This window comes from Prionailurus viverrinus, chromosome D3, assembly GCF_022837055.1.
Source record: "Prionailurus viverrinus isolate Anna chromosome D3, UM_Priviv_1.0, whole genome shotgun sequence".
NCBI classification, from domain to species: domain Eukaryota; kingdom Metazoa; phylum Chordata; class Mammalia; order Carnivora; family Felidae; genus Prionailurus; species Prionailurus viverrinus.
The window spans coordinates 1,003,097-1,029,861 of NC_062572.1; the positions used below are offsets into that span (position 1 = coordinate 1,003,097).

Genomic DNA, 26,765 nt, shown 5'->3' on the forward strand with positions numbered 1-26,765 from the left:
GTGCCGGGCACTGCCCTCAGCCCCAACTCCGATCAGACTCCTCCTTGACTAGATGAGACAGCAGGCTAACCTCCCTCCTGATGCCCCCTGACCTCCTGCCTGATGTTCCCCAACCTCCTGCCCGATGCCCCTGATCTCCCTCCTGATGTCCCCTGACCTCCTACCAATGCTCCCTGACCTCCAGCCTGATGCCCTCTGACCTCCAGCTCGATGCCGCCTGACCTCCTGCCCGATGCCCCCTGACCTCTGGCTGACAAAGCCAGCCAGCAAAGCCCAGGTCCTGACCAGGTGGTCTTCCCAGCAGAGCTGACACCCTCGTCCACACCAGCTTCCCACAAAGCTGGATGCCAGTCTGCGGGCAGATCTGGGCACCCCATCCTGATCCAGGAGCAGCGGGCTCTGGCCAGCCCTTTCATTTTGTTTGTAATTGAAGCTGCTGTCTTAAAATTACTGGCCTCTTCCCCCACATAGGCAGAGATTATCTTAAAGTGGATTTTTTTCCCCTGAGAGGTCGCTTGATTTGCTGTGTATGTGTGTAGGTGTGCATGTGTATGTATGTGTATATGCATGTGTATCAGGCAAACACATGTGTGTTTGTGTGTACATTTGTGCGTGCATGCATGCATGTGTATGTGTGTGGTGCATGTCTATTGTGTGCATATGTGTGTATGTGTGTGCATGCATTTGTGCGCACGTGTATATATGTGCACGCGCACACACATGTACATGTATATGTGCACACACATACATGCATATGTGCACAGAGATACATGAACATGGGTGTACAAGCATGTGTGTATAGGTATATATGCATATATGTGCACACACGTGTGCGTGCATGTACATGTCTATGTGTGCGCACCTGTGTACATGTATATGTGTGCGTGCATACCTGTACCTGTGCACATGCATGTGCATATGTGTGTATGTGTATATGTGTGCGTGTGTACCTGCACCTGTGTGCATGCATGTGTGTTTGGGGTACCATATGGGGAGTCATGACCTAGTTTTGGAATCTGGGGGTTGGGAGAGAACCCATATACACACATGTACACGTCTTGAAGGGCTGCACCACCTCCTCTGCTGCTCTTGCTCATGTCAAAGGACACCCACCTCTCCTCCCCAGGAAGCCACCTGTCATCTCTGCTCCCCCCAGGACATGGGGGTTGCGAGGTCCACTTCCCACCACATGACCCCTCCTCTTCAGCACTTTCTCTGAGCCTGCAGGGTCCTGCGGTTTGGGGTCTATGGACCGGGGAGCTGGTGGGCTGGTCGAGGGGAGAGACAGTGGGCATGGCAGGTGTCAAGCAAACCTTTGGGGATGCCGATCACGCATGTACCTGGTGTTCCAGGACGGTGGAATCCGTGTGAGTGGGAGCAAGTGGGTGGGGCCCCGCATGAGGGGGATTTGTGGGGGTTTGTCCAGTTGTCCACCCCCAGGCCGGAGTGGGGGTGGCACCTCTCATGATTGTCACGTGCTCTCCCTGACAGTGAGCACCTCCCATCTCCCGGACGAGGGAGGCAGACACAGGGGCTGATAACAGGGCTGCGGCGGGACCAGCTCATGGGGTGTGGGGTGCTGCTGGAGGTTGGCGCCTGGGAGCGGCAGAGCGGGGCCCACGGCACCCTCCTGCTCACCCTGTCTGAGGCCCGGCTTCCGCGCCGCTGGGTCCCCCCCACCATGGCCTAAGCCTGTAACGTTGCTGGTTTTACTTAGGCCCCTGGCAGTGAGGACAGTCCTGTCTGACAGGCCTCCAGAGCCTCCTCTGTGCTGTGGTTTGGGGCCTACGTGGGTCGGCAGGTTTGTACACCTGCAGCCGGTCCTGTACCCTCTGAGCTTCCTGGGTCAGCATCTGGATGCGTCTTTCCCATGCACGCGTGCGGCTGGTGTGGGGCCACCCCCTCGTCCCCTTGGGCAGGGGACCCCTTGGAAAGGGGGTAGGTTCTGCCAGAGGCTGTGGTCTGGGCACGCCCCAGGCCGCACCGGCCTGTTCTCCCATTCTCCGGGCCAGCCAGGAGTTCTCTCTTGGCACACAGGCAGGAAGTCCTGAGGTCACAGAGCTTTTGTGATCCACAAGGGACAGAAATACAACTCAGAGCAGCTTAAGAATCGGGCAGTAAAAGCTCACCTCATTTGCACAGGTAGCTGAAGCCCCAGGCTTCCCTGTGACTGGTTCCAGGCCCTCCGAGGATGTCAAAAGACGCTGCTCTTTTCCTAGGTCGGTTTCCTTCTCCAGCGAACTTTGAAGCGGGGGTTCAGTTGGCCCCAGCCCCCCATCTGCACACCCCACCAGGTGACAGCTCAGCGGAGGGGGCTCCCTGTTTTCATGGTGTCCAAGAGATCTCCAGGGCATCCTACAGGGACCGAACAACAGTCCTGCCCACTCCTAAATCAACGCTGTGATTTTGCTTGGTCTCACCTGGCCCCTAGGGAGCTGGTGTCACAGGAATGGGGGGGGGGGACACTAGGTGGGCAAAGGAGCAGAGCCAGGTGCAAGCCACCCACTGTGGCCAGCTGCCCCTGGGCTTAGCGTTAGGCTAAGGCCAGCCTGGCCCGCCACATTGGGAGAGCTTTGTCAAAGGCAGGAAACAACATCCTCTGTGATCAGGATGTGTTTTCCACTCCGTAGACAGCAATTAGCTAATTCGGGAGAGGGCTGCCCCGGGGGAGAGGGCTCCCTCGGTTGTGGGGCTGCACCAGAGGAAGGATGCGGAAAGGACTGCCACCCAAATGGCATCTGAGGACTCTGAGGCTGGAAGGGGCTGGGGGGCTGGGGGCTGGCTGGGCTTGGAGGGGATACGGCTTACACTTTTGTGGCTTCTCTGGGTTTCCAACCACCTTCCCGCACACCAGTTCAGCCCCGCTCCAGCACGGAGACCCCCTCCTGCGGGATCTGGTCTGTGGTGGTCTGAATGTGCCCGCCCAAATTCGTACCAATGAGTCTTAGTGTGTGGAGGCGATGCTCTTTGGAGGTGGGGTCCCCGGGACATGTCGAGGCCTGGAGGGTGGAGCCCCGTGCAGGGAATCGGCGCCCTTTTCAAGGAGGCTGCACAGTGCTCCCCGCTTCTGCCCTGTGAGGGCACAGCGAGGGGTCCTGGCTGTGACCCACAGGAAGGTCTCCAGAAGGTGACCATGCTGGCACCTGATCCTGGACTTTCTGTCCTCCAGAATGAAGAGAAATCGATGTCTGTTGCTGATGAGGCCCCCACTCACAGTCTGTGGTGTTCTGTTATGGCAGCAGGATGGACAAACCTGGTCTGGGCTCGCTTTCTGCTCCATGAACAGTGACCCCTCCGTCGTCTGACATGGTCTCTGATATCCGTCTCCCCTCCTCCACTGTTGCCGCGTTGTGACTTCAGCCATGCACGTGGCCCCTGTGGGAAGGACAGGCTTCCCAGCCTCCCCCCCACCCCCCCACACAGCTAGGCGTGGCCAGGTGATTCGGCTCAAGCCCAGTGGTTCCAGGTGGGGCCCGGTTCCCCCTGTCCCTCCGCATTCTGGGACTAGATGTGGTAGCAGCCCCTCAGGGTTCTGCTGCGTCTGATACCACGTGGGGGGGGGGGGGGAGCCGGTGCCCAGACGGAGGACTCACAGGAGTGGGCACCAGGCAGCAGCCCAGGGCCCTGACCCTGCAGCCAGACCCAGGTGTGAGCGAATCTGACAGCTGATCCCCCACAAGGGGCCGACGAGTGAGCAGGTGTGGACGACATTCTCTGTCCCTCGCACTCAGGATGAGGGCGCGTGGCTCTGGCCTGTCCCGCTCGTCTCTGCTGTGACTGTGGAGAGGGGAGCCCGTGCAGGCGGGCGGTGGTTATCTGCGCTCGCTGGGAGCCTCGTTTTTCGCCACGGCTGGCGTTTTCCTCCACTCTAAACGCGGAAATTGATGTCACTTTGTGTTTTCTGTCATTGAAAAGGGGGCTCATTTGGATAATGCATTTCACTCTGAAATACCAAAAGGCAAAAACCGGGGAATAAAGAAATAACGACTGCAGCTTTCTGAGCAAGAAGGGGAATTTCTCAGAAGCGAAACCCCGGTGCTGCGAGCCTCTGACAGCCTCCTTTGGCGGCGCTCTGTTGGTCTCTCCCGAGTTTGGGGAAAGCAATTTGTCATGTTTTCCCCAAGTCTGCTTTTGTTCTCCTCAAAGGATTCGGAATGAAAGCAGCCTGGAGAACCCCTGGGGCGGATGCTCCAATACGTGACTTTCGTGAATTGGGAGGTGGTCCCGGTGGTGAGCTGTCTCACGAGAAGGGGCAGGGCCGGACGGGGGGCGTGGTCTCACGGGGAGGGGCCGGGCTGAGCAAGGGGCGGGGCCTCACGGGGAGGGGCAGAGGTGGGGGCGGGGTGTCAAGGGGAGGGGGCGGGCGGGGCCTCACGGGGAGGGGCTGGGCCGGGGGCGGGGTCTCACGGGGAGGGGCAGAGCTGGGGGGGCGGGGTATCAGTGGGAGGGGGCCGGGCTGGACGGGGGGAGGGGTTTACGGGGAGGGGCAGAGCTGGGGGGGCGGGGTGTCAGGGGGAGGGGCAGAGCTGGGCAGGGGCGGAGTCTCACTGGGACGGACACAGCTGAGCAGGGCGGTGGGAGGTCTCAAGGGGAGGGGGAGAGCTGAGAGGGGAGCTGGGTCTCACGGGGAGGGGGGAGGGCTGAGCAGGCGGGACGGGGTGTACATCCTGGGGATGTAGAGGGCACACTGGGGTCGGGTCCCCGGAGACCATTCAGCTCAACAGAAGGGACAATGTTCTGTACTGAGCGGGTGGCTTCCCCTCTGATAATTACAGATGCATTCGAGACCGTTGGGGTGGAGGTTCAACTCGGAAATGCCACGAGAGCAAGCCAGACCCATTTCCCAGGTGACCCATGGACCCCCCCCCCCCCCCACTCGTGCGTGCAGGCGCAGCCGCGGGGCAGATGAGGTGGCCCTGTGTTAGAGCATGATGGTTTGTATGGGACAGAGGTGGTGGATGGGCTGGCGGCTGTCTGTCCTCCCTGAAGCCCTGGGGCACGTTGGGATGCTGGAACTCGGGTGTGGGCAGAGCTCTCCAGTTCCATCTGCAGCCGGCATGCTGTGGGCACAGCCCCGGGTGAGTTCATTACGTTGCCAATGCACCCCTGCCGGTAGCGGGCGGCTGGCACCTTCAGAGGAAAAGGCTCTCTCCTTGCCACCCTGACCCAAGGTCATCCCTCCCGCGGTGGGGTGGGGTGGGGCTGGGTAGGGTTGGGCCCTCTGTCTGCGAGGAGGCGCAGGACCGCGGTGGCACGGTCCCAAACTTGTCGTTGCATCCGTTTGCAGACTGGTTACGGTGGGTGCTGCCTGGGGAGGGGCGCGCGGGGCGCACGGGCTCTGGGTTGGGATGAGATTCGGGTTAGGGTACAGGGACTGGCTTTCCTGAAGAGAAAGCCGGAGAAAAAGGAATAGGGCCAAGTCCCAGGAGACCGTGAGAGTGAAAAGTAAGAATTTAATGAATGTTATAAATATCACAAATTCCTCAGCCCAAGTACCTCAGTAAATCCACAAGAGGGAGAAATATGTCTTACAATCGATACCAACGCACAACGAGTCCAGGCTGCCTCTGGAGAAAAAGCGCTCTGCCGTTGGCCTAGTTTGGTGTGCAGGCTGCCCTTGTACGTGGGAGGCAGTTCCCGGCTCTGCGGGCCGAGGGTCCCCCGAAAGGGGTTTGCTGCGCAAGAGGGCCAGCTGTGCCCCTGACCTCACCACGCCAGGGGCCAGCTCTCGCCTCACTTCTCCGAGTCATGGGCTAGGCCTGCACCTACTCACTGTCGCGGTCCATCTCGCACACGCCGTCCCCTGGGATGTGTCTTCCCGAGGCTCCTCTCGTGGCCCCCGGTCACGTCCAGGTCGTGTGCTCTCTCTGTGCTGTAGGCCTGGCCCCACTGCCCTCGGTGCTGCGGGACGCCCCCGCGTGGTCTGGGAAGAGCATCCCACGTCCCGATCCTCGCAAGCTGACCGGGACTAATGCACTCCTATCGGTCCCCTTCTCTGCCCCAGGGACCCAGCGGCCGCTGGAGAAAGTCACGTAGAAGCAGAGACAGGTCCGCTCCACATTCGTGATCGCCGACCTGACGGGCTCTTGGCACTGACCAGGGACCTCAGTTCAGCTCAGAGAGACGATTTCAAACCTCTTCTCTCCTCGGAACCCTCACTAGACAGCCCCGTTCCTGCTTTTACTGAACACATGACGGCTGTAAGATGGAAAGACGTCAATGACAATGCCCAGAACAGAAACCCGACCGATGGTGACGAGCCAGTAAAACTGGCAGGGCACGGGACTGGGGGGGGGGGGTCACTGGCAGTGAGTAGACTGGGGCATAATGGTGACAAGAATGGACTTTGTTACTGGCATTGAATTCCCTCCTGGAAATTCACCCCTCGCTGCCTTCACGCAGGGCAGGCTGCCCCTCTCACCCCACCCCTGGATACCACCGAGCGCAGGCTTTAATGAGACCGCACACAGGTCTCAACGGGAGCAGCCCCACCTTCCGTGAGGCAGCCCGGTGGCTCTGCCAGCCGGCTTGCATTTCCTTTTCCTCAGCATGCTTGCCTCACGAACACAAAATAGCTGCCACAGCCCCAGAGCTGACACTCTCCTGCAGTGAGATTTAAGGCAGGAGAAGGGGACCGAGCGGAAAGTGGTTTCCTCTGTCGGGGTAAATTTTCTAGAATCTGTCAGCACACTTCCTCATGAACGTAACCGGCTTTGCTCAGGAGAAGTTTGAAACAGTGCACGTCCGGCAATGGGAAATAGAGTCCTGTTGTAAGGATTGGCTTAAATAAACCATGATTTATTCCTCGGGGCTGGGCACTCGCTGGTCCCGACAAAACCGGGGCTCTGTTTGCAAGAAGGGGGCAGTGACCGCCCCAGCACACTCCACATCCTGTCCTGACAAGAGCACCGCTCACGGGTCCGGGCGCCCCCCCTCCATCGCCTCGCCAGGGCTCCCCCCCGCCCCCCACTATGTTTCCCTCCTTCCTCCCGCTCCGTCAGTATCCTGCCAGGGACACGGTTGTGCTCCGGCTGTCCACCTCCCCGGCGGTGACGGTGGCTTCTCTGACAGGTCACTGTGCACACCCCGCCTCCTCCCCTCCATCCCCCGCGCCCCCCGCCTGGCTCTGCTCCCCGGTCCCAAACACTGACTCCTCTGGGCAGCGTGATCCGCCCCACGCCTAGACTCCTGCTGCCAGCGCATCTGACCCCCCACTCCCCCCTGCCACGGAGTCCATGGGGTCCCTCCCCTCCTCTGCACCATGATCCGTGTGCCTGCCTCTGCATCCCTGCTGGCGGCCACCCAGCCCACACCGTCTTCTCCCTTCCGCACGCGGGGCCGCCGTTGTGGTTCACGTTTGCAGACACGCAGGTGTGGAGGGGGTCCGGGTGCAGGTGGGAGGGAGGTCCGGGTGCAGGTGTGGAGGGGGGTCCGGGTGCAGGTGTGGAGGGGGGTCCGGGTGCAGGTGTGGAGGGGGTCCGGGTGCAGGTGTGGAGGGGGGTCCGGGTGCAGGTGTGGAGGGGGTCCGGGTGCAGGTGTGGAGGGGGGTCCCAGGTGCAGGTGTGGAGGGGGCTCCGGAGGTGGGTCCGGGTGCAGGTGTGGAGGGGGTTCTGGGTGCAGGTGTGGAGGGGGGTCTGGGTGCAGGTGTGGAGGGGGGTCCGGGTGCAGGTGTGCAGGGGGGTCCGGGGTGCAGGTGTGGAGGGGGGTCCGGGTGCAGGTGTGGAGGGGGGCTGGGTGCAGGTGTGGAGGGGGCTCCGGAGGTGGGTCCGGGTGCAGGTGTGGAGGGGGGGTCCGGGTGCAGGTGTGGAGGGGGGTCCAGGTGCAGGTGTGGAGGGGGCTCCGGAGGTGGGTCCGGGTGCAGGTGTGGAGGGGGTTCTGGGTGCAGGTGTGGAGGGGGGTCTGGGTGCAGGTGTGGAGGGGGGTCCGGGTGCAGGTGTGCAGGGGGTCCGGGTGCAGGTGTGGAGGGGGGTCCGGGTGCAGGTGTGGAGGGGGGCTGGGTGCAGGTGTGGAGGGGGCTCCGGAGGTGGGTCCGGGTGCAGGTGTGGAGGGGGGTCCGGGTGCAGGTGTGGAGGGGGTCCGGGTGCAGGTGTGGAGGGGGGTCCAGGTGCAGGTGTGGAGGGGGCTCCGGAGGTGGGTCCGGGTGCAGGTGTGGAGGGGGTTCTGGGTGCAGGTGTGGAGGGGGGTCTGGGTGCAGGTGTGGAGGGGGGTCCGGGTGCAGGTGTGCAGGGGGTCCGGGTGCAGGTGTGGAGGGGGGTCCGGGTGCAGGTGTGGAGGGGGGCTGGGTGCAGGTGTGGAGGGGGCTCCGGAGGTGGGTCCGGGTGCAGGTGTGGAGGGGGTCCGGGTGCAGGTGGAGGGAGGTCCGGGTGCAGGTGTGGAGGGGGGTCCGGGTGCAGGTGTGGAGGGGGTCCGGGTGCAGGTTTGGAGGGGGTCCGGGTGCAGGTGTGGAGGGGGTCCGGGTGCAGGTGTGGAGAGGGGTCCGGGTGCAGGTGTGGAGGGGGTCCGGGTGCAGGTGTGGAGGGGGTCCGGGTGCAGGTGTGGAGAGGGGTCCCGGGTGCAGGTGTGGAGGGGGGTCCGGGTGCAGGTGTGGAGGGGGGTCCGGGTGCAGGTGTGGAGGGGGGTTGGGTGCAGGTGTGGAGGGGGCTCCGGAGGTGGGTCCGGGTGCAGGTGTGGAGGGGGGTCCGGGTGCAGGTGTGGAGGGGGGTCCAGGTGCAGGTGTGGAGGGGGTCCGGGTGCAGGTGTGGAGGGGGGTCCGGGTGCAGGTGTGGAGGGGGTCCGGGTGCAGGTGTGGAGGGGGGTCCAGGTGCAGGTGTGGAGGGGGCTCCGGAGGTGGGTCCGGGTGCAGGTGTGGAGGGGTTCTGGGTGCAGGTGTGGAGGGGGGTCCGGGTGCAGGTGTGCAGGGGTCCGGGTGCAGGTGTGGAGGGGGGTCCGGGTGCAGGTGTGGAGGGGGGCTGGGTGCAGGTGTGGAGGGGGCTCCGGAGGTGGGTCCGGGTGCAGGTGTGGAGGGGGGTCCGGGTGCAGGTGTGGAGAGGGGTCCGGGTGCAGGTGTGGAGGGGGGTCCGGGTGCAGGTGTGGAGGGCGGTCCGGGTGCAGGTGTGGAGGGGGGTTGGGTGCAGGTGTGGAGGGGGCTCCGGAGGTGGGTCCGGGTGCAGGTGTGGAGGGGGGTCCGGGTGCAGGTGTGGAGGGGGGTCCAGGTGCAGGTGTGGAGGGGGTCCGGGTGCAGGTGTGGAGGGGGGTCCGGGTGCAGGTGTGGAGGGGGTCCGGGTGCAGGTGTGGAGGGGGGTCCAGGTGCAGGTGTGGAGGGGGCTCCGGAGGTGGGTCCGGGTGCAGGTGTGGAGGGGGTTCTGGGTGCAGGTGTGGAGGGGGGTCCGGGTGCAGGTGTGCAGGGGGTCCGGGTGCAGGTGTGGAGGGGTGTCCGGAGCCAGGTGTGGAGGTGGTTCGGGTCCAGCTGTGGTGTGGGTCCAGGTGCAGATGTGATGGGATCCGGGTCCAGGTGTGGCAGAGCCGGATCCTCCCAGGGAGCGCACTCGAGCAACTTCCCGAAGCTGCTGCAGGCTTGAAGAAGGGACTGGCTCACAGTGCGTGAAGTCCTCGTGCGAGAACCGGACCGATCACGTCGAGCCAGGGAGTGCGTGATTGCCGAGACACTGCGCCCAAGCACCGAGCCTGGTTTTCAAGATCAAGCGGACACGCACTGAGAACGAGCCCCGACCCTCGTCGCTTGTGGGAGTAAACACTTCGCATCTGCAGGCGGGCTTCCTGGCTTCCAGACGCGCTGCGACGCCTGCAGCGAGCTCCTGATGGCCACACCCTGCACGCCCCGCGGATACCTGACGAGCCCCAGAGCGCCCCACCGCAAGGTGGCGCCTGAGTGCAGACAAGGGGAGCTGGGCTCTGCCTAACTGCTTGGGCGGGGGGGGGGCGCCAGGTGGGGCCGGGTGGGGCCAGGTGCGAGGGAAACCAGGTGCAGGCGGCAGGAGCACCGTTAGGGGCCTCTGGCCACGTCTGTGGTGTCCCAGCTTGTGTTCTGAGTTGCAAGAATCATCCGGGCTCGAGGAGCCTCTCCGCCCCCGGGCCTTCCAGCCTCCGGAGCCGGCCGTCTCCTTCTCCTCCTCGCCTGCCCCCCGCCCCTCCAGCCCTGGGTTCTAGAGCCCACGTGCCTTATCAGTGGCCTGAGCTGCAGGGAGAGGCTGCACTCTATTAAGATTTAAAGAGATTTAACGTAAGGAGACAAGCAAGAGAAGGAATTTAATTTAGTGATAAAAAAGTCATCCAATCTCAACTTGTGGACAGGGAACCGGTGCCGGATTGCCGACTGTTCTCGCACATCCGTTATGAAGCAATTAGCTCGGTGGCGGCCGGGCCCGGGAGCGCTGGGCAGGCGCCCTGGAACCGCTCCAACCGCGGGGCCGCGCCGACAGGTGCAAACCCGAAACCGGCTCCTCACCCAAACCTGTGCAGGGCTGCTGCCCGGGGGCTGGGGGGCTCCCGGCTGCCCTTCTGGCCGAGTCATCCGACTTCTGGAAGGGCGGTTAGGGGCAGTCTGCGCCCCCGCCTCTTCCTGCCCAGGGTTTTAGGAGGCCCAGCAGAGGGTTCGTTTCCAACCACCCTGGTGTTCCGCGGAGGGGGCGGGGGTCCTTCCCCACTCGGGGCGGGGTGTGTGTGTGACTCCTCCTTGCTGGGGGGGGGCATGAACCCTCCTCACTGGGAGGGCGGGAGTTCTTCCCCATGGGGGAGGGGGGGTGACCCTGCAGCTGCAGGGAGGAGAGGAAGGAGGGAGGCCGGAGAAAGGACACTGGGCCTGGTCAGGAGTGAAAGGTCCAAATTGCTGAGCAGCTCACAGCCGGCTGAGCGTGAGGAGACCCCGCTTGCCGGGGGTGCTGAGCTCCGAGTCTGGGGTGGTGGGAGTGTTACCGTCACCCGACTTCCCTCCCCAGATTGGGGCCCGTGCCTGGGGTGGCTGAGACCTTGAGTTCACCTTCCCCTCGACCGCCTCTCCCGGGCCCGTCGCCGCTGCAGGGCGGCATCTGCAGCTAATGGGAGTCATGTCTCGGGGCCCCCAGATCACTTCGCCTGCACCCAGAAGGGCATCCGTTGGCCCCCTCGGCGGAGGGTGATCCCTGCTGCTGTGTAGACTCCTGGGTTGGGGTGAATCCACGCAGAGGCCCACGGGGGAACACAGTGGGAGGGGTGGGGGGGTGCGGAGCGCTAGGAACGCATTTGGACTGTTATGGCCCAGCAGTAACAGCTGGTAAAATCCTGGCACGTTTGCTTCTGGCACTTCTGTATTTTTCCTTTGGAGAAAGGTACTCTCTTGTTTTTGTGCCAGAAAGCATTTTCTCCCAAAGAATGTAATCGGTGCAGAAAAGTACAAAGACAGAAGTGCAGGCTTCTTTCCCCAAAGGGTTCGTGTGCCAATGAACTCAGGTAGGCAGCTGCCCGTGTGATGAGGTCCCCACAGAAATCCCAGGGTCAGGAGAGCTTCCGGGCTGCTGAGCCCACGCGGGTGCCCGGAGAGGGCGTGGAAAAGGAGAAACCCGGCCTTCCCTTTCATCAATATGCTCCCTCTGCCTTCTTCTGTCCTTCGTCCTCTGACTCTGGTTGGCCGTATCCGTCTCTTTACGGGTCCCGCTTTACAGCGCTGACGTCCAGCTCTGGGACCGCGAGTCCAGCATCGCTTTGGGTACATCCTCCCACAGATCCAGTGCTCAGTCTCCTTCAGGAAGGGCTCGTGGGTCCTGAGTTCCTTCACACTGGGGAAGGCACGCTCTGTGTCCTGGGGGGCGTCTCCGCGGGGACCTGCCGAGGGTCCTGCCCCCTTTGTCCGGGAGGCAGCGACGAGCGAGCCGCTAGAAGCCGTGGCTCTCGTTGACTGCCTTGCTGTTGAGCGCGGCTGCACGACGCGCTTCTGGGGCATCTGGGAGAGTTTTTTTTTTTTTCTTTTTACTTGTTTAAAAAATTTTTTTTCCATGTTTACTTTTGAGAAAGGGTGAGCAGGGGAGGGGCAGAGAGAGAGGGAGACACAGAATCCGAAGCAGGCCCCGGGCTCCGAGGCCTCAGCCAGAAAGAGGACGGGATATAAACATGCCCACGGTTTGCTCCTCTGAAGACGAAATATCGGTGAGCGTGTTCAGGGCTTTGCTCACTCACCAGCCTTTCTCTTTCAAATCGTTCACTTTAGTACCCAAATGGCAACGGTAATTTGGAGGGTGTTTGCTCCAGACCTGCCACAGGGAATAATTACCTCCGATTTGGCTCGTAGAGCACACACAGTCTGTCCTCGTCACTCGGTAGCCACCACCCGGGCACATGCGTCCTGACGCTGAGCCCACGACGTCCGGACCAGGATGTGTGTCGTTGCCGTATGGAAATTCACAGCAGAGCTGGAGGGAGGGGGACAGAGGCCGAGGGCCAGGCCACCCCGGCCGGGAAGAGGTGGTGGGACACACACAGCTCATTCCCTGACTGCCGCTCCCCAGGGAAGGAGGAAAGCAGGGGCAGGGGTCTCACCGGACCCCTTTGTTGAGGGTTAAACCAAAGGCAGCAAACGGACCCCGGGTTGCTCCGACCCAGGCGAGGCGCGGGGTCCTGAGCTCGGCTTGTCTGCTGGGTCCACCAGCGTCCACGCCGTCGGCCTTCCGACCCTGGAGCTGAAGGAGCGTCTGTTGACAACCACTGGGCTTCGGGGGTGACGTGTCACAAAGCGTCATTGGCAAAAGCTGACTGACTCCCCGAGGGGGAACGACAAGGGGCCGGAGCAGGGAGGCCACACCACCAGGCCCGAGGGTGCCCGGTGAGGACTGGGGGCCCTGAGGTGTCCGGCTGGCCCCATGGGGTCCCACCGCTTTGAGCGTGCACATGCTTGTGGAGACCCCTGCCCCCGGGAAGGTCTCGGGACCCCGCCCCTTGGGATGGGGAGGCCGGGACTTGCCGGAGGGAACTTGGGTGCAGAGGACCAGATCTGGCCGCTGCGGGATGTGCCTCTGGGCGCGTCCTCGAAGGCCCCGGACCCACCCTGGGCTCAGCGCTGGCGTTCCTCTCCTTCAGGAGAGCAGGTGCGTCCCGGCCCCTCCCTGCCTTGTCCCCGCAGGAGAGACCACCGCTCAGTTCTGGTCTCTCCGAGAATGAGAGACGATCTCGACTTCTATCGGTGGGAAAACTCATTTGATTTTTAATGATTTTTAGCCTGGAAGTTAGTAGATTTTAGGAGGCTCTTAAATGGCCTAGAAATAAAGATGGGTGGCATCCGTCCTGCGGCCTTTGCTGAGCCTGCCCGGAGCGAGGGGCGGGGCTGTTTGGGGGGCGGCAGGGGCGCTGGGGGCTTAGTGAAGGGTGTGTGTGCAGGTGCACCCTGGTGACCTTTTTTTTTTTTTTAATGTTTTTTTATTTATTTTTGAGACAGAGAGAGACAGAGCATGAGCAGGGAAGGGGCAGAGAGAGGGGGAGACACAGAATCTGAAGCAGGCTCCAGGCTCTGAGCCGTCAGCACAGAGCCCGACGCGGGCTCGAACTCACGGACCGTGAGATCATGACCTGAGCTGAAGTCGGACGCTCAACCGACTGAGCCACCCAGGCGCCCCCTGGTGACCTTTTTACTCCTTGTGTTTTGATGAGCTTAAAAGTAAAGCGTACTTTTTCTGGATCATGTTAGTAAATTATCTTTATCGTGGAAACAAACAGAAGCAGGCTACAACCCCGGGCAAGTCACAGTCCGCTTCGGTTCGGTCCGTTAGGCTTTCTGAGTAACTGTGCTCCTTGAGTTTACAAAGCTGAGCGTGTACTCCCCACGGTAGTTGAGGACATTCTCCTAGACATGCGCTGTGTCCTGCCGGTCCCGTTTCTCACGGCGCGGTTCTCATGACCAGAGACGGTTTCCCGCTAGTTGGCCAGTCTTATTGCTGGACTTCTCCGCATCCCAGAGGTATTGGTGGGGAGTCACCGAGGCCAGGCGTCTGCGCAGGGAGCTGCCCGCAGGCCAGCGGCCTCTCACTAGAACAGTTTATTCCAACACGCAGGCTTGTGTTCTTCCTCCAGGGGACAAGCTGAGCAGCGAGTCCTGACCGGGCCACTGAGGCACACGGGGAGGGGGATGGGCTCTGCCACTCCAGGGCTCCGGAAGCTTCCACCACTCACACCTCTTTGTCCCAAGTGGGACCCTGCGTGTGCCTGCTGGCACGGGGACGGAGGCACACAGCACACAGAGGGCCAGCGAGTGCTGGGGAACACGGTCTACCACATTAGCGATAGCACCATGATGAACGTCCTCTACGGACGTGACTGTACCCCCTGCTAGTGTCCTGGGGTGCCCTGACACAGGGCGCAGAGTGTGGGGGCCTTGACCTGCAGCCATTTACTCTCCTGTGGCTCCAGAGGCTGGGTGTCTGAAGTCACGGGGCCCCCACGGCTGCGCTCCAGGGGAAGGTCCTTCTGCCCCTCCCAGCTCCCGGCCAGCAACGCGCAGTGCCCTTAGCTCATGGCCGCATCCCTCCTGTCCCCGCCCTGTGGCCACATGGGCTTCTCCCTGTGTCTCTGTGTCCAGATTTCCCTTTTAATAAGGACACAGTGGTATCAGGTTAGGGCCCACCGTGCCCCAGCATGACCTCATCCTAACTATATCTGCAACGACCCCATTTCCAGATAAGAACCTTTGGAGGTCAGGGGCGCCTGGGTGGCTCAGTTAAGCGTCCAACTCTTGGTTTCGGCTCAGATCATGATCTCACACATCATGGATTCGAGCCCCATGTTGGGCTCTGATGCTGACAGCGTGGAGCCTGCTTGGGGTTCTCTTCCCCGCCCCCCCCCCCTTTCTCTGTGCCTGTCCCTCACTCGAGAGTTCTCTCTCCCTCTCTCAAAAATAATAAACTTAAAAAAATAAAAGAACCTTTTGCGGTTCTGGGGGTCAGGACTCCAACATATGAATTTTGAGGGGACACAATTCAACGCACAACAGGCTACAGATAAAAAAGGCAAGTGTCCTGCTCTCCGTCCAGACTCCGAAACTTGGGGCACAAGGCCCCGTGCCCTGGGGTCCCTCCGACCAAGGGTGACTCAGACGCACAAAGGGAAATACTTTCACTTGAGGCAGTGAATGCAACCGAAGGTAACAGCCTACCGAGCTAGCAGCCTGCGTGGCATCGGGCGATTACTATCTCACAGGGTGTTTCGGGCTAGAGACTCAGGAGAGGCTGGGCAGGGCGTGCTGGCCAGGGTCTCATGCAGCTGCACCGTCAGGAGGCTGGGCTGGGGCAGGACCCACTCCCAGGACGGCGCCTCTGAGGCTGTCGGTGGGACACATACATTCCTTACCCCCTGCACATCTGGGGCTGTCGCCCGCCCCCCGGGCAGCGGCCCCACAGGACTGTTGGTCCCACAGCTCAGCCTGGTTTCCCTAGAGACGCCCCAGGGCAAGGCCGGCAGGGCCAGCCGGGGTCGTGGGGCCACACGGCAGGCTGAGTTTCACCCCAAGCGAGCACCAGGGACCCGGGACACTAGACGTGAGAGCAGGTGGCCGTGGACTGGCCTGTCCCACCTACAGTGCTGATCGCCAACCGCGAAGTACGACACCTCAGTGGGGCCCTTGCTGGCATCCGGGTGCCTGACCCCCTCGGTGACGGCAGGGTTTCCTCCTGGGCTGTGTGTCCTCTCCCGCCTGCGGAGTGACAGGCTCAGCCGCTGCCCACCCCGCCTTCTTTCCTCCTGTGCCCTCTTCCTTCTTGTCTTCCCCTCCCCCACCCCCTCTCCGCCCCTCCCTCCTCCTCCAGGGAGCGCCCAGAGCAAGTGCTGGGGACGTCACTCTCCCCACACCAAACCCTCCAACAGCCTCCTAGTGCTCCTGGCACAAACCGCCCCGCCTCGCCCATGGTGGGGTTCACGGGCGCATTCCTCAGGGTCCTCCAGAGAAACGGGACCGGAGGGTGTGTGGGCAGTGGTGGAGATGCCAGCCCCACGTCTGCAGGGCCAGCGGCAGGACAGAGACCCAGGGGGGAGCCGATGCTGGCCTGGAGTCTGCAGGCAGAATTCCCTCCCCCTGGGGACCTCGGTCTTTTTCTCTTTCAGCCTTCGACTGATCAGGTGAGGCCCACCCACATTCTGGAAGGTAATCTGCTTTATTCAAAGTTCACGGAGTTAAATGTTAATCACGTTCCCCCTCCCAGAAATAGAAAACTCTGTCCCACAATTCATGTGGAACCTCAATAGACCCTGAATAGCAACCCCCCCCCCAATAAAAGCCTCTTAAAAAAGAACAATAAAGCTGGAAGCCTCACACTTCCTGATTCCAAAACGGACTACAACGCCACAGTGACCCAAATAGTGCATAAAGACAAACACAGAGGCCAGTGGAACAGAACAGACAGCCCGGAAATAAATCCTCACATTGTGGTCAGATTGCTTTTGACCAGGGTGCTAACACCACTCCACGGGAGAGGACGGTCTTTCCCACAAGGAGCACCAGGCGGCTGGGTACCCTCAGGCAAGAGATAGAACCCGGGCCCTCATCTGACAGCATATCCACACGTTAACCCAAAATAGATCAGAAACTTAAATGTAAGACTATAAAACCCCAAGAAGAAAACCCAGGGGAAAAGCTTCACGCTTTGCATTTGGCAAAGATGACTTTGCTGTGACGGCAAGCACTCGGGCAACAACAGAACAGAACAGACGGACTGGGATCCACGAAGACGAAAACCTGTGCATCAGAGGACACAGTCTAGAGAGTGAAAAGGCAGCGCACGGAGCGGGGAAGACACTCGCAGGTTACATACCTGATAAGGGATTAATACCCAGAACACAGGAAGAGTCCCTAAAACCTAACAACAACAACAACAACAGAAACCCAAACAATCTGACTCAAAAATGGACAAAGGACTTAAACAGACATTTCTCCAAAGAAGACGAACAGGTGAACAGTAAGGACGTGAAAAGCTGATCACACTCATCCCTAGGGAGGTGCAAATACAAGCCACGGCGAGACCCCACCGCACCCCCTCAGGACGGCTGCTGTCTTAAGGGGTGTGGACAAGCCGGAACCCTCACGCACTGTTGGTGGGAACTTGACACGGGGCAGCCCCTTGGAGACTCCTCAAAAGCACATGGGGTGCCTGGGGGGCTCAGTCGGTGGAGCGTCCGACTTCGACTCAGGTCACGATCTCACAGTTCGTGGGTTCGAGCCCCGCATCGGGCTCTGTGCTGACAGCTCGGAGCCTGGAGCCTGCTTTGGATTCTGTGTCTCCCTTTCTCTCTGCCCCTCCCCTGCTCACTCTCTGTCTTTCTCTGTCCCTCAAAAATAAATAAATGTAAAAGAAAAATTAAAAAAAATACAAATAAGAAGTCAATAAATCCAACCATTAAAAAAATTTAGGAGTGCCTGAGTGGCTCAGTGAGTTAAGCGTCTGATGTTGGCTCAGGTCATGATCTCACAGCTTGTGGGTTCGAGCCCCACGTCGGGCTCTGTGCTGACAGCTCAGAGCCTGGAGCCTGTTTTGGATTCTGGGTCTTCCTCTGTCTGCCCCTCCTCCACTGGCGCTCTCTCTCTCTCAAAAACAAACATTAAAAAACAAAACAAAAACGGAATTAGCACACGACCCAGCAATCCTGTCTGGGTGCACGCTCAAAAGAATGACATCAGGGACTTCAAGAGATTTGCACACCCACGTTCACAGCAGCGTTCTTCACAGTGGCCAAACCGCGGAAGCAACCCAGTGTCCGTGGACAGGGGGCGGATGCACACGATGTGGTGCATACACACAACGGAGAATCATTCAGCCCCCGACAGGAGATTCTGACACCCGCGCGCGACTACACGGACGAACCTGGAGGACACGACGCGAAGGGAAAGGAGCCGTCATAAGAGACAAACACCGCGTGACTCCCCTTCCGTGAGGGCCTAGAGGAGACAGGGTAGAAGTGGGCGCCGGGGGCTGGGGTCAGTGTGGGGTGGGACAGAGCGTCAGGCCGGGAGGACGAGAAAGTGCTGGGGGCTGACGGTGGCCGCAGGACGGTGCGGGTGTAGTCGGTGCCCCTGAACTAGACGCTTGAAAATGGCTGAGATGCTAAATTTTATGTTACATATTTTACCACAACTGAACAACCGTGACTCACACCTAAAGAGTGCCTTCGCAGCAACATTTAGGCTGGTTTTCATGCCACGTTGGGTACCGTGGCCTCGTCAGGTTAACACGCGACTAACCACACGGAGGCGGAGGCCGGGTCCTGGGGTGGGGGGGGGTGGGGAAGCCGAGAACCCGGGGCCGTGTCCACAGAGCTGGCGGAGAGAGGCCCGCGTGTGCACGGTCATGGCCTCCCGGGCGGGTACGTGTCGTCGCTGCTGTGTGTCCCGGGCAGGGGGGGGGGGGGGGGGCGGCTGCCTGCCGGCCTCCTAAACCCCCCAGCCCTGCGCGGCTCTGTCTGCGCTAAGGGAGCGGTTGTAGTTGAGACTCGCTTTGGCCAGCATGTCCCCCCGTCCCCGCACCCCCACAGAGCTTGAGGGGCATCAGGCGGCCCCGTGAGAGCGGGCAGTGGGCTCTGAGGGAGGCGTTCCGAGTGGACAGCGGCAGAGTAGCGGGCAGGCTTACAAGCCGCCACCCCTTCCCCACCACCGTAGGGAGGGTGAGCCCTCACGGCCGCCGGCCACGGCTCTCTCCAGGCCACAGAACGCGGTCCCAGCTTCCTACCGGGGGGTCGTGGGCTGGAAGCATCCTCCAAGCCCGCTCTTCGTCCCCTGGCCGACGGGGTGGCATCGAGAGCCCGGGCTCCACCAGCCAGCCCCTCTCCACTGGGTGCTGGTGGTCACGCCTGAGCCCAGAGACACGTCCTGACCGCCGCCCGACGCGAGTCACGACCCCCGGGGGCCCCGTGCGTGTGCACCACTGCTGACAGCCGTCCCCTTCCCGGCTCGAGGGTTTCTCCCGGAGGGGCCGGGCCCCAAGGACCTCCTCCTTCCCTGCGGCTCGGTCATGTGACCTTCAGGCCCCGCCGCCCCAGGGGTCCCGCTAAGAAGGATCGCTTCTCTTTTAATTGAATGTGGAAATGTGTTCCGTTGAAGCGGCACTGTTATTATTTGGTGTTGAATTTCAAGTAAAATAAAAATTAAAATTCTCGGCACTGGCTGGCCCGCAATCGTGAATCTCATCTGTTTGCCACACAGCGTGTCATGTGTTTGAGAACAGTCCTGCTAATGGATTCAGAAATGTAATTATATTTATAATTGGAAACATAAATTAGCTTCTGCTTTTGTGAGGCTAGATCTGACTGGTTGGTGGCTTGTGTACTGTGTGTGTGAGTGTGCACGTGTGTACATTTGTGATGTATGTGTGAATGCGTGTGTGCACATGTGTATGGACGTACATGTTTGTGGTGTACGTGTATTTATGTGCATGTACACGCACACACGCGTGCATGTTTGTGATCTGCACATACATGCATGTGCATGTGCGTGCACACGTGTGAGGGTGTGCGAGTGCCTGTGCGCACGCGTTTGCGATGTATTGTGAATACGTGTGTGCACATGTGTATGGATGTACATGTTTGTGATGTACATGTATTTATGTGCAGGCACATGCACACGTGTGCATGTCTGTGATATGCACATGCATGCAAGTGCACACATGTGCATGTGTGTGGTGTGCATGCGCGTGTATGTTTGCGATGTATGTGTGAATGTGTGTGTGCACATGTGTATGGACTACATGTTTGTGGTGTATGTGTATTTATGTGCATGTACACGTACACACGTGTGCATGTTTGTGATCTGCACATGGATGCATGCATGTGCATGTACACGTGTGAGTGTGCACGCATGTTTGCGGTGTACTGGGAATGTGTGTGTGCAGATGTGTATGGACATGCATATTTGTGGTATACGTGTATTTAGGTGCGTGTACACGCACACACGTGTGCATGTTTGTGATCCACACGTGCATGCATGCATGCGTGTGTGCCTGTGCACACGTGCGCGCACGTGTGGGGGCACACATGTTTGCGGTGTACACGTGCACACGCGCGCGTGCACGCATGTGTATGAGTGTGTGCGTGTGCACGCACGCGTGTGTGCGCACCAGTCCATCAGGCACTTACTGAGTCTGAGTGACACTCTTCTCTCACTGCATGCTGACGCATCCCCGGGGAGACCAGAGTAAACAGCAGGACCCCCCCCACCTTGCTACTTGGACAGGGCTCTGGGCCCTCGTTCTTCTTGGCTGCAGTGGGTGGGACTTGGGCGGACAGGCGTCCAGGGAAGACACAAGACATCCCCGGGGACCTGCCTCAGGGACCCTGTGCAGATTCTGCAGCTTGAGACAGACAGTGCGATTAGTGACAGGGCCAGGCTACACGGCTTGGGCCCTGGGTGCCCAGGACGGCCTTCTCGGGAGTAGTCACCGCCCTCCTGGTGCAGCCACCGTGCCGCTGCGGGCTTGCCCTGGGCCTTCCCCTCCCGCCCTCACACCTTTGAGGTGCTGAGCCAAGCGGACGCGGTTGGCAAAAAGGTGGCCGACGCTGCTGGTTCCCGGGAAACCTTCTCCAGGGCTCTCCAGACCCTAGTTTTTTGTTCTGGCTTCAGGCGGCAGCAACGGGCTCGGGGAGGTAGGCTCTCCCCAGGCCCCGGGGGTCCTCATTCCGGGGCAGCCAATCCTGCAACGGTTTTGGGGGGGGGGGCTGACCCTCAGGCCACCCTGCCTGCCTGGCGAGGCTCAGGGAGAGACTGCCAGCGGCTGCTGGGAGACTGCACTTGTAAGAAGGGACAGGAGACAAGGAGTGAGTGGCTCCCTGAGGCTTTCAGGGCTGGGCTGGGCTGCAAGAACAGGGCGGCCGCCGGGGGGTCCCCGAGAAGCGCTCCCGAGCCGCCCATCAGCCCACCCTCAGCCAGCCTGCTTCCATAGTTATGGGTGAGAGATCATTAACCCCTATTATTTCAGCTGCTTTTCACTTGGGCTTCTGCCCCTGAGAGCACTCACCTGGGGCCGGGGCCGGGGCCGGAGCGTGTCCATCCAGATTAGGCCTTCTCATCTAGGAAGAAGCGTGGCTTGGGGTCACCGTGTCCACGTTACCATCGAGGCGGCGCTGGCCTGGTCAGGGGGGTTGGGGAGACCTCCCTCCTCGTTTTCCAGGAAAGGCTCGTGTACGATGGGAATGCCCTTTCTTACCGACAAGTCTCCGCTGCCCGCAAGGGCCAGGCAGTGGGGGTCCGGGCAGTCTGCTGCTTTCCCGGAGGCTCCCTAGATTCATTTGCAAATCCCTCTGCAGCCAGAGCTGCTCCTGGGGCTCAACGGTCTGGGGCTGGCGACCCCCTGGCCTTTCCCGCCAGAGGACGGGAACCAGCCCAACCAGCCTCTGTCTGGGCTGGATTTGAAGAGGGCTAGGCTAGCTCTTGCCTATTTGCCTGGAAAGCAGAGGTTGGACCGGGTACAGCAGGTGGAACCTGGGTCGCTGGACAGGTTTTCATTTTTTCCATCTCCACGGGGTGTCAGCAGTAAACGTTCAGGAAATGATTGAGGTTTCTGGTTGGTTCGGTTTGGTGAGCTGCTGCCTTCGGGCGGGGGCGGGTGGGGGGTGCGCTGCGCCTGCACTTGGCCCGCGGACCCAGCACCTGGGGCTGCACAGGTGCGCTGCAAGACGCATGGCCTCCAGCCCAAGGCCCGGGGGACCCCCTGTGCCCATAGTGCTTTGGGCCGGGTCTTGGGGGTGGGGCTGGCTGACCGACCAAGTCGCGAGGGGCCAAGGTGAGGAGCCCAAAGCCCCACAGCGCCCCTCCGAGAAAAGCACCCCAACTTGGGACAGGAGCCCCTGCGGCCCCCTTCTAGTCCAGTGGTGAGGGTGGGGGCGCGGGAGCCACGGGCGTGCACGTGACCCGGCTCGGCCAATCAGAGTGGCTCCTGACTCTGGCCATCTGATTGGCCGGGAGAGGCCATGTGACCCAAGTCCCGCTAAAGAGCTGCGACCCGAGCTCTGTGCTGTGGCCGGAAGGAGGCTCCCCGTGTCCCGAGTGCTTGGGGGTCTGCTGGTGGCAACTTGTCACCGGGAGCGAAGAGGCGGCCTGGAAACAGAGCCAAGAGAGACTTGGTCTCAATGGCACTGCAGGAGCACCTGGATCAAGATGTACCTGAAGCTCGTGCTCTCCCCAGCCGTTTTGGCCGACTCTGTCAACATGCGCCCTTTCACAATTTCAGTTGGGGCGTCTGCCATTCTCAGTGACTGAACAATCCCTGGCCGATACCCGGTAGCATTTTAATATGAAAAACTGAGCTTGGGAGAAAAGAAACCAGTTGCCCAGGGGCTCACGGTGAGCCAGTGTTGGAACTGGAGGCAGAATCCTGGCTGGCCGAGCCCCTGCTCCGTGCCCTGCGGGCCGTGGCGGCTGGTGCCCCTACCTCCGTCGGTGCCGCCGGGGGCCGTGGACTGCTGCGTGGGCCGCCGCTCCGCACAGCCGGTGTGAGGCCAAGTTCTCCTGGGCCGGGAAGGAGCATTCCTCTGCCACTCACCAGTGACCTTGGGAGGCCCCTCCTCCACTCCCTGCCTGCTGCCAGGGACGTGGGACATCCACACTCCTGCCCGCAGCGCCTTCCGGCCCTAGTGCAAAGCTGGCTTCTTGAAGTCATTTTCACAGAACTGGTCTCAGAACCTCAAGGTCAGCCCCCTCCACCCCCCCTGCTTTCCCCGTGAGATGCTCTGAAATAAGAAATTTCTCCTGAGAAAGAAAGTGAGAAGCCTGCACTCATGATGTGGCCGGGATCCTGGGCCCAGCAGGGGGGCTGAGACACACAAATGCTTCCAGAAAATGAAAAGGGTCCTTTTTGCTTCAATCAAGCAAATTAAGGGGGGGTGGGGCTGGATGCCTGTCCACCGGCACACACACACAGACTTGGTGCCCACAGGAGACTCGCTCATATCGCTGCACCACCCAGACGAGGGGGGGGGGCGCTCAGGGGCCCAGGACACCGCGCGGCACGTCGCTCAGACACAGACCCACTTGCCAGCTCTGCCCTGGGCCCCTTGGATGGCATCTCTCTTGGATGGCTCAGAGGTGGGGGCCAAGCGTCTCCAGGCTGAGCAGGGGGCTCTCCAGCTCAGGCGGGAACGTAGCTCCTTCTCTTCCCATATGGACTGACGCCAGCCCCCTCATGCCCCAGCTCTGCAGAACTCCTGCTGTAGAAAGTCCATTTGATTCTTCTGCTGAATCTTGACTGCTTAGTAATCCCATTACTTGGATGAAAGCCTAAGTCATGGGGGTTCCTTGGCATTGGCCTGGCTGCCCGTCAGGGGCTGGGACACTGAGGCCAAGGTGTGGGCACGAGGTCACCCACCTGTTTGCCTTGGCGTGTAGACCTGAGGGGGCTAGTTCCAAAGGCAGAACGCATTATTTGGGATTATGTTCAACGGCATCTAACCAAAACCTGACTATAGTAGGTTAAGCAAAGGAGGACAAATAGGCAGTGAAAGGCTCCAACAACGGCTAGAGCATGTCAGTGAGACCCCAGAGTCATTTCCTGCTCCATCATACTTAGTGTATGTCTTTTTGACCTCATGGGTACAAAGTGGCTGCTGTATCTCCAAGCATTGCATCTATATTCAGAACAGGAAGAAGAGACAGAACCCGTCAGGGAAAAAAAAAAAACAAAACAACTTTCCCAGAAACCCGCAGGGAGGTGTCCCCTTTTGCTTCACTGGCCCCCACACACTGGGGAGAAACTGAGTCAGGATGGGGCAGAGCATGGAACCAAGCTATCCGCTGAAAGTGGCCAGGCGGGAAGAGGCCGTGAGACATAAAGTGGGGAGACCAGCATGGGAGGAACTGTAGTGAGTAAGTGAAATTCACATTTTCGGGTTTATTTATAAAAAAACCATAGATTTTGGCTACCTCCGAGCAGTTTTAGGATTGCGGAAAATTGAGCAGACGGTACAGTTCCCATATTCCAACCCCTCGAGTTTCTCCTGTTGTTGACCTCTTACGTCAGTGTCATCAGAGTGGCGCATTTGTGACAAGTGAGGGGCCAACACGAACAGGCTGTTACCGAGGACCAGGTTCCGTCCTGCGCTGCAGACTCGTGGGTGTGGACAGAGGCAGCCCCGCGGCTTCGCCACCACAGCGTCACTCCAAGAGCCTCACCGCCCTGCGCGCCTCCCGAGCAAGTCCTAACTACGTGATCGTTTAACGCTTACGACACCCCACGAGGAAGGCCGTGCTACTAACCCGTCTCACAAGAGAGGACCTTGGGACAGCAAACTGTGAGCCACGCTACCCTGGGGACACACGGCTACCCGGGAGCAGAGCCCAAATTGGACTTCAGGCCTCCTGGCGGGAGGGCCACTGCCCTGTGGCACCCGGAAGACGGAAGGGGTGAGTCCCGGTGAGGGGGGGGGGCATTGAAAGAGCTGAGGGCGTGGGACCCCAGCGGACCTGCTGGCCCCGTGCTGCCTGGAGGCGTCCGTCCTGCGGCCCGCCTGTCAGGAAGCCGCGTCGCCAGGCGGCCGCGCCAGCCCCTCTGAGTAGAGAGATGGTGGCACAGCCTGTCATCTGCCCGCAGAGGCGGGAGCAGAATATTCCGGATGCAATCTTCCTGTTCTTTTGTGCGGCTCCCTCCCCCGTGCCTGTCCATCCTCTGGGGCAGGGCTGAGTAAGCAGCGTCCCTGACAGTTGCACCAGCAGCTTCGTCTGTAACTATTACCTTTAGTCCAGGTGCCATCGCCAGTAACTAAGTACCACGTGTCGCCCCGGTGCAGTCGCCCGCAATTCGAGGAGGAGGGCAGTCACGCATCTGCCTTGCGGTTTGCAGGACCGTCTTCGAGGCACGAGCGCTTCCTGCAGGGAGCCTCCGCGGGGCGCGAGCGGTGCGTGGAGGGAGGGCGCGCCGGCCAGCTGCACCCACGGGGTGCCCTCAGGGGGTGTCCCGGGCCTAGACTTCGTGGCCCCGCTGAGGCTGTCCCCGGGGTGATCCGGCCAGATGTCCTGCCCTCCCTGTCCCCGTGGCTGCCTTCACTCGCACACTGTGTGACAGGACATCTGCCCGAGGGGACCGTCCCACCTGCGGTCAGAGAAACTCTGGGCTCTTCTCTGTGTAGGTGGACAGAACAGGCCACCTTGGGGTAGGGCCATCTTTGTGCGGAAGGAATCGCTCGGGGCCTCCGGCTGTGAACTGAGCCTCTGTGCGAGCTCCCGGGGGCGGGTAGGATGGGGCGGCCTCCAGGCCATGTGCGTTCCAGGCTCCGTGTGGGGAGGACGTGGCCACAGGCGCGTGGAACCTGGGACCTCTAAGACGGAGGCCTGTGTGGGGACGGGTGGGCGGCTGTTCTGGGAGAAGAGTCACCTCCGGACTTATTTTCACACATGGAAGCTTTCTAGCAATTTGCAAAGACAACCTGCTTCCAGAGGCCCGAGTGAAAACGCATGGAGAGAGCGTGGGCGGGCGGAGGCATCCAGCTCAGCGTGCAGGGTCGGGGGTCACACCCGGCCGCCCCGTCCCCCCGCCTCGGCCCTGCCCCCAGACCCTGACCCCCCAGGGCCGCGCTGAGCATTTGCAAATCCTGATTCCTCCTGCTTCCGTCCTCTCTCTCTGACCCGACGTCAGAGGCTGTGGGACACCCGGTGCAGCACGTGTTTTCCAGACGTGGCTGCGACCCTATGAGTTTCCGTGGCTGCCGTGGCCAAGTCCCCGGTCCTGGAGGCTGTAAATGCAAGGTCGGGTGTGGGCAGGCTGGCTTCTCTGGAGGCCGCTCTCCTTGGTGCGCGGCTGGCATGTCCTCCCGTGGTCGCCCCTCTGTGTCTATGTCCTAATCTTTTCTGATAAGGTCAATGCGGATCGGGGTCCACCGGGTGACCTCATTTAACGTGCTCGTCTGCAAAGACCCTGCCTCCAAACAGGTCACATACTAGGCACTGGGGGTAGGACTCCATGGTGTCTTTTGGGCAAACAGTGCAGCCCAGCACATTCCTGTTCTTCTGACCTGTGACAGTGACAGCCTCTCACGGGGGGGGGGTGGGGGGGGCACGTCGTTCCCTTGGAATCCGCATGGTTCCTAGTGATGGGAAGGACCTCACGTGACCTTTGGGGCTAAGTCACACAGGTGACACTTGTCTCTGAGACCTTGGGATCTGGAACCCATTTCCCTGCCGCGGGGAAGCCCGAGCGGCCCACGGACAGGCCACGAGGCGGTGGGCTGAGACCCCGAGGGAGCCCGCGCCAGCCTGCCAGCCGCGTGCACTGGCGACCGGCCCCGTCTGAGCTGCGCCAGCCGGTGCCTTAGAGATGACCCCTTCCTACTAAGTGCCCAGATGCGGATTGGTGCGCAAAGTAAATGATCGCTGCTGTTCTGAGCCGTTAAGCGGTTTGAGATGCACTGAGTGCCACCAAGCCCCCCGAGGAGGCCCAGGCGGGGCCGAGGGAGGCAGGGCTCCGTCAGCACACTGGAGGCCGGAGAGGGCGTCTCGGCAGCTTCCTTCCCAGCTAGCACGGAGCCACAGTTTGGGACTGCCGCGAGAGCCTCCTGGGGGACGTGGACCAGCAGCCCACGAGGTCCACGGGACTGTGCGGGGACCACACTCTGCAGCGCCTCCACGTGGCAGGGGAGGAGCGATGGTTCCCGTGCTGGTCCCACTCAGACCGCTGCCGATTCAGCATCTGGAGCCGGGCCTGCTCCTGGGAGTGGACCTCTCCACCCGCTCAGGTTCCCGTGGCGGGGAAAGCCTCGGCGGGGGGAGGGCCCTTGGCTTGCTGTGGCCACAGCGGGCCATGTTTCTCTTACAGCGGAGAGCGGTTCAGCTCAGACTGGGTCCAGCC

The 26,765-nt window shown here is 61.0% G+C and overlaps 1 protein-coding gene across 2 annotated transcripts; it reads right to left on the reverse strand.

Annotated features, from left to right (window-relative positions):
- Nucleotides 1-10,326: 10,326 nt before the first annotated feature.
- LOC125149482 (uncharacterized) lies at nt 10,327-21,793 on the reverse strand. 2 transcript variants are annotated; one of them, XM_047828481.1, is made up of 2 exons: nt 20,949-21,793; nt 10,327-12,380 (listed from the first exon to the last, which is right to left on the reverse strand). In XM_047828481.1, the coding sequence occupies exon 2, from the start codon at nt 11,966-11,968 to the stop codon at nt 10,835-10,837; it is 1,134 nt and encodes a 377-aa protein (XP_047684437.1). In that variant the 5' UTR covers nt 11,969-12,380; nt 20,949-21,793; the 3' UTR covers nt 10,327-10,834. The 2 variants fall into 2 exon arrangements, with proteins under 2 accessions (XP_047684437.1, XP_047684438.1); XM_047828482.1 differs by having other exon boundaries at nt 10,327-12,647; nt 20,949-20,962.
- Nucleotides 21,794-26,765: the final 4,972 nt, after the last annotated feature.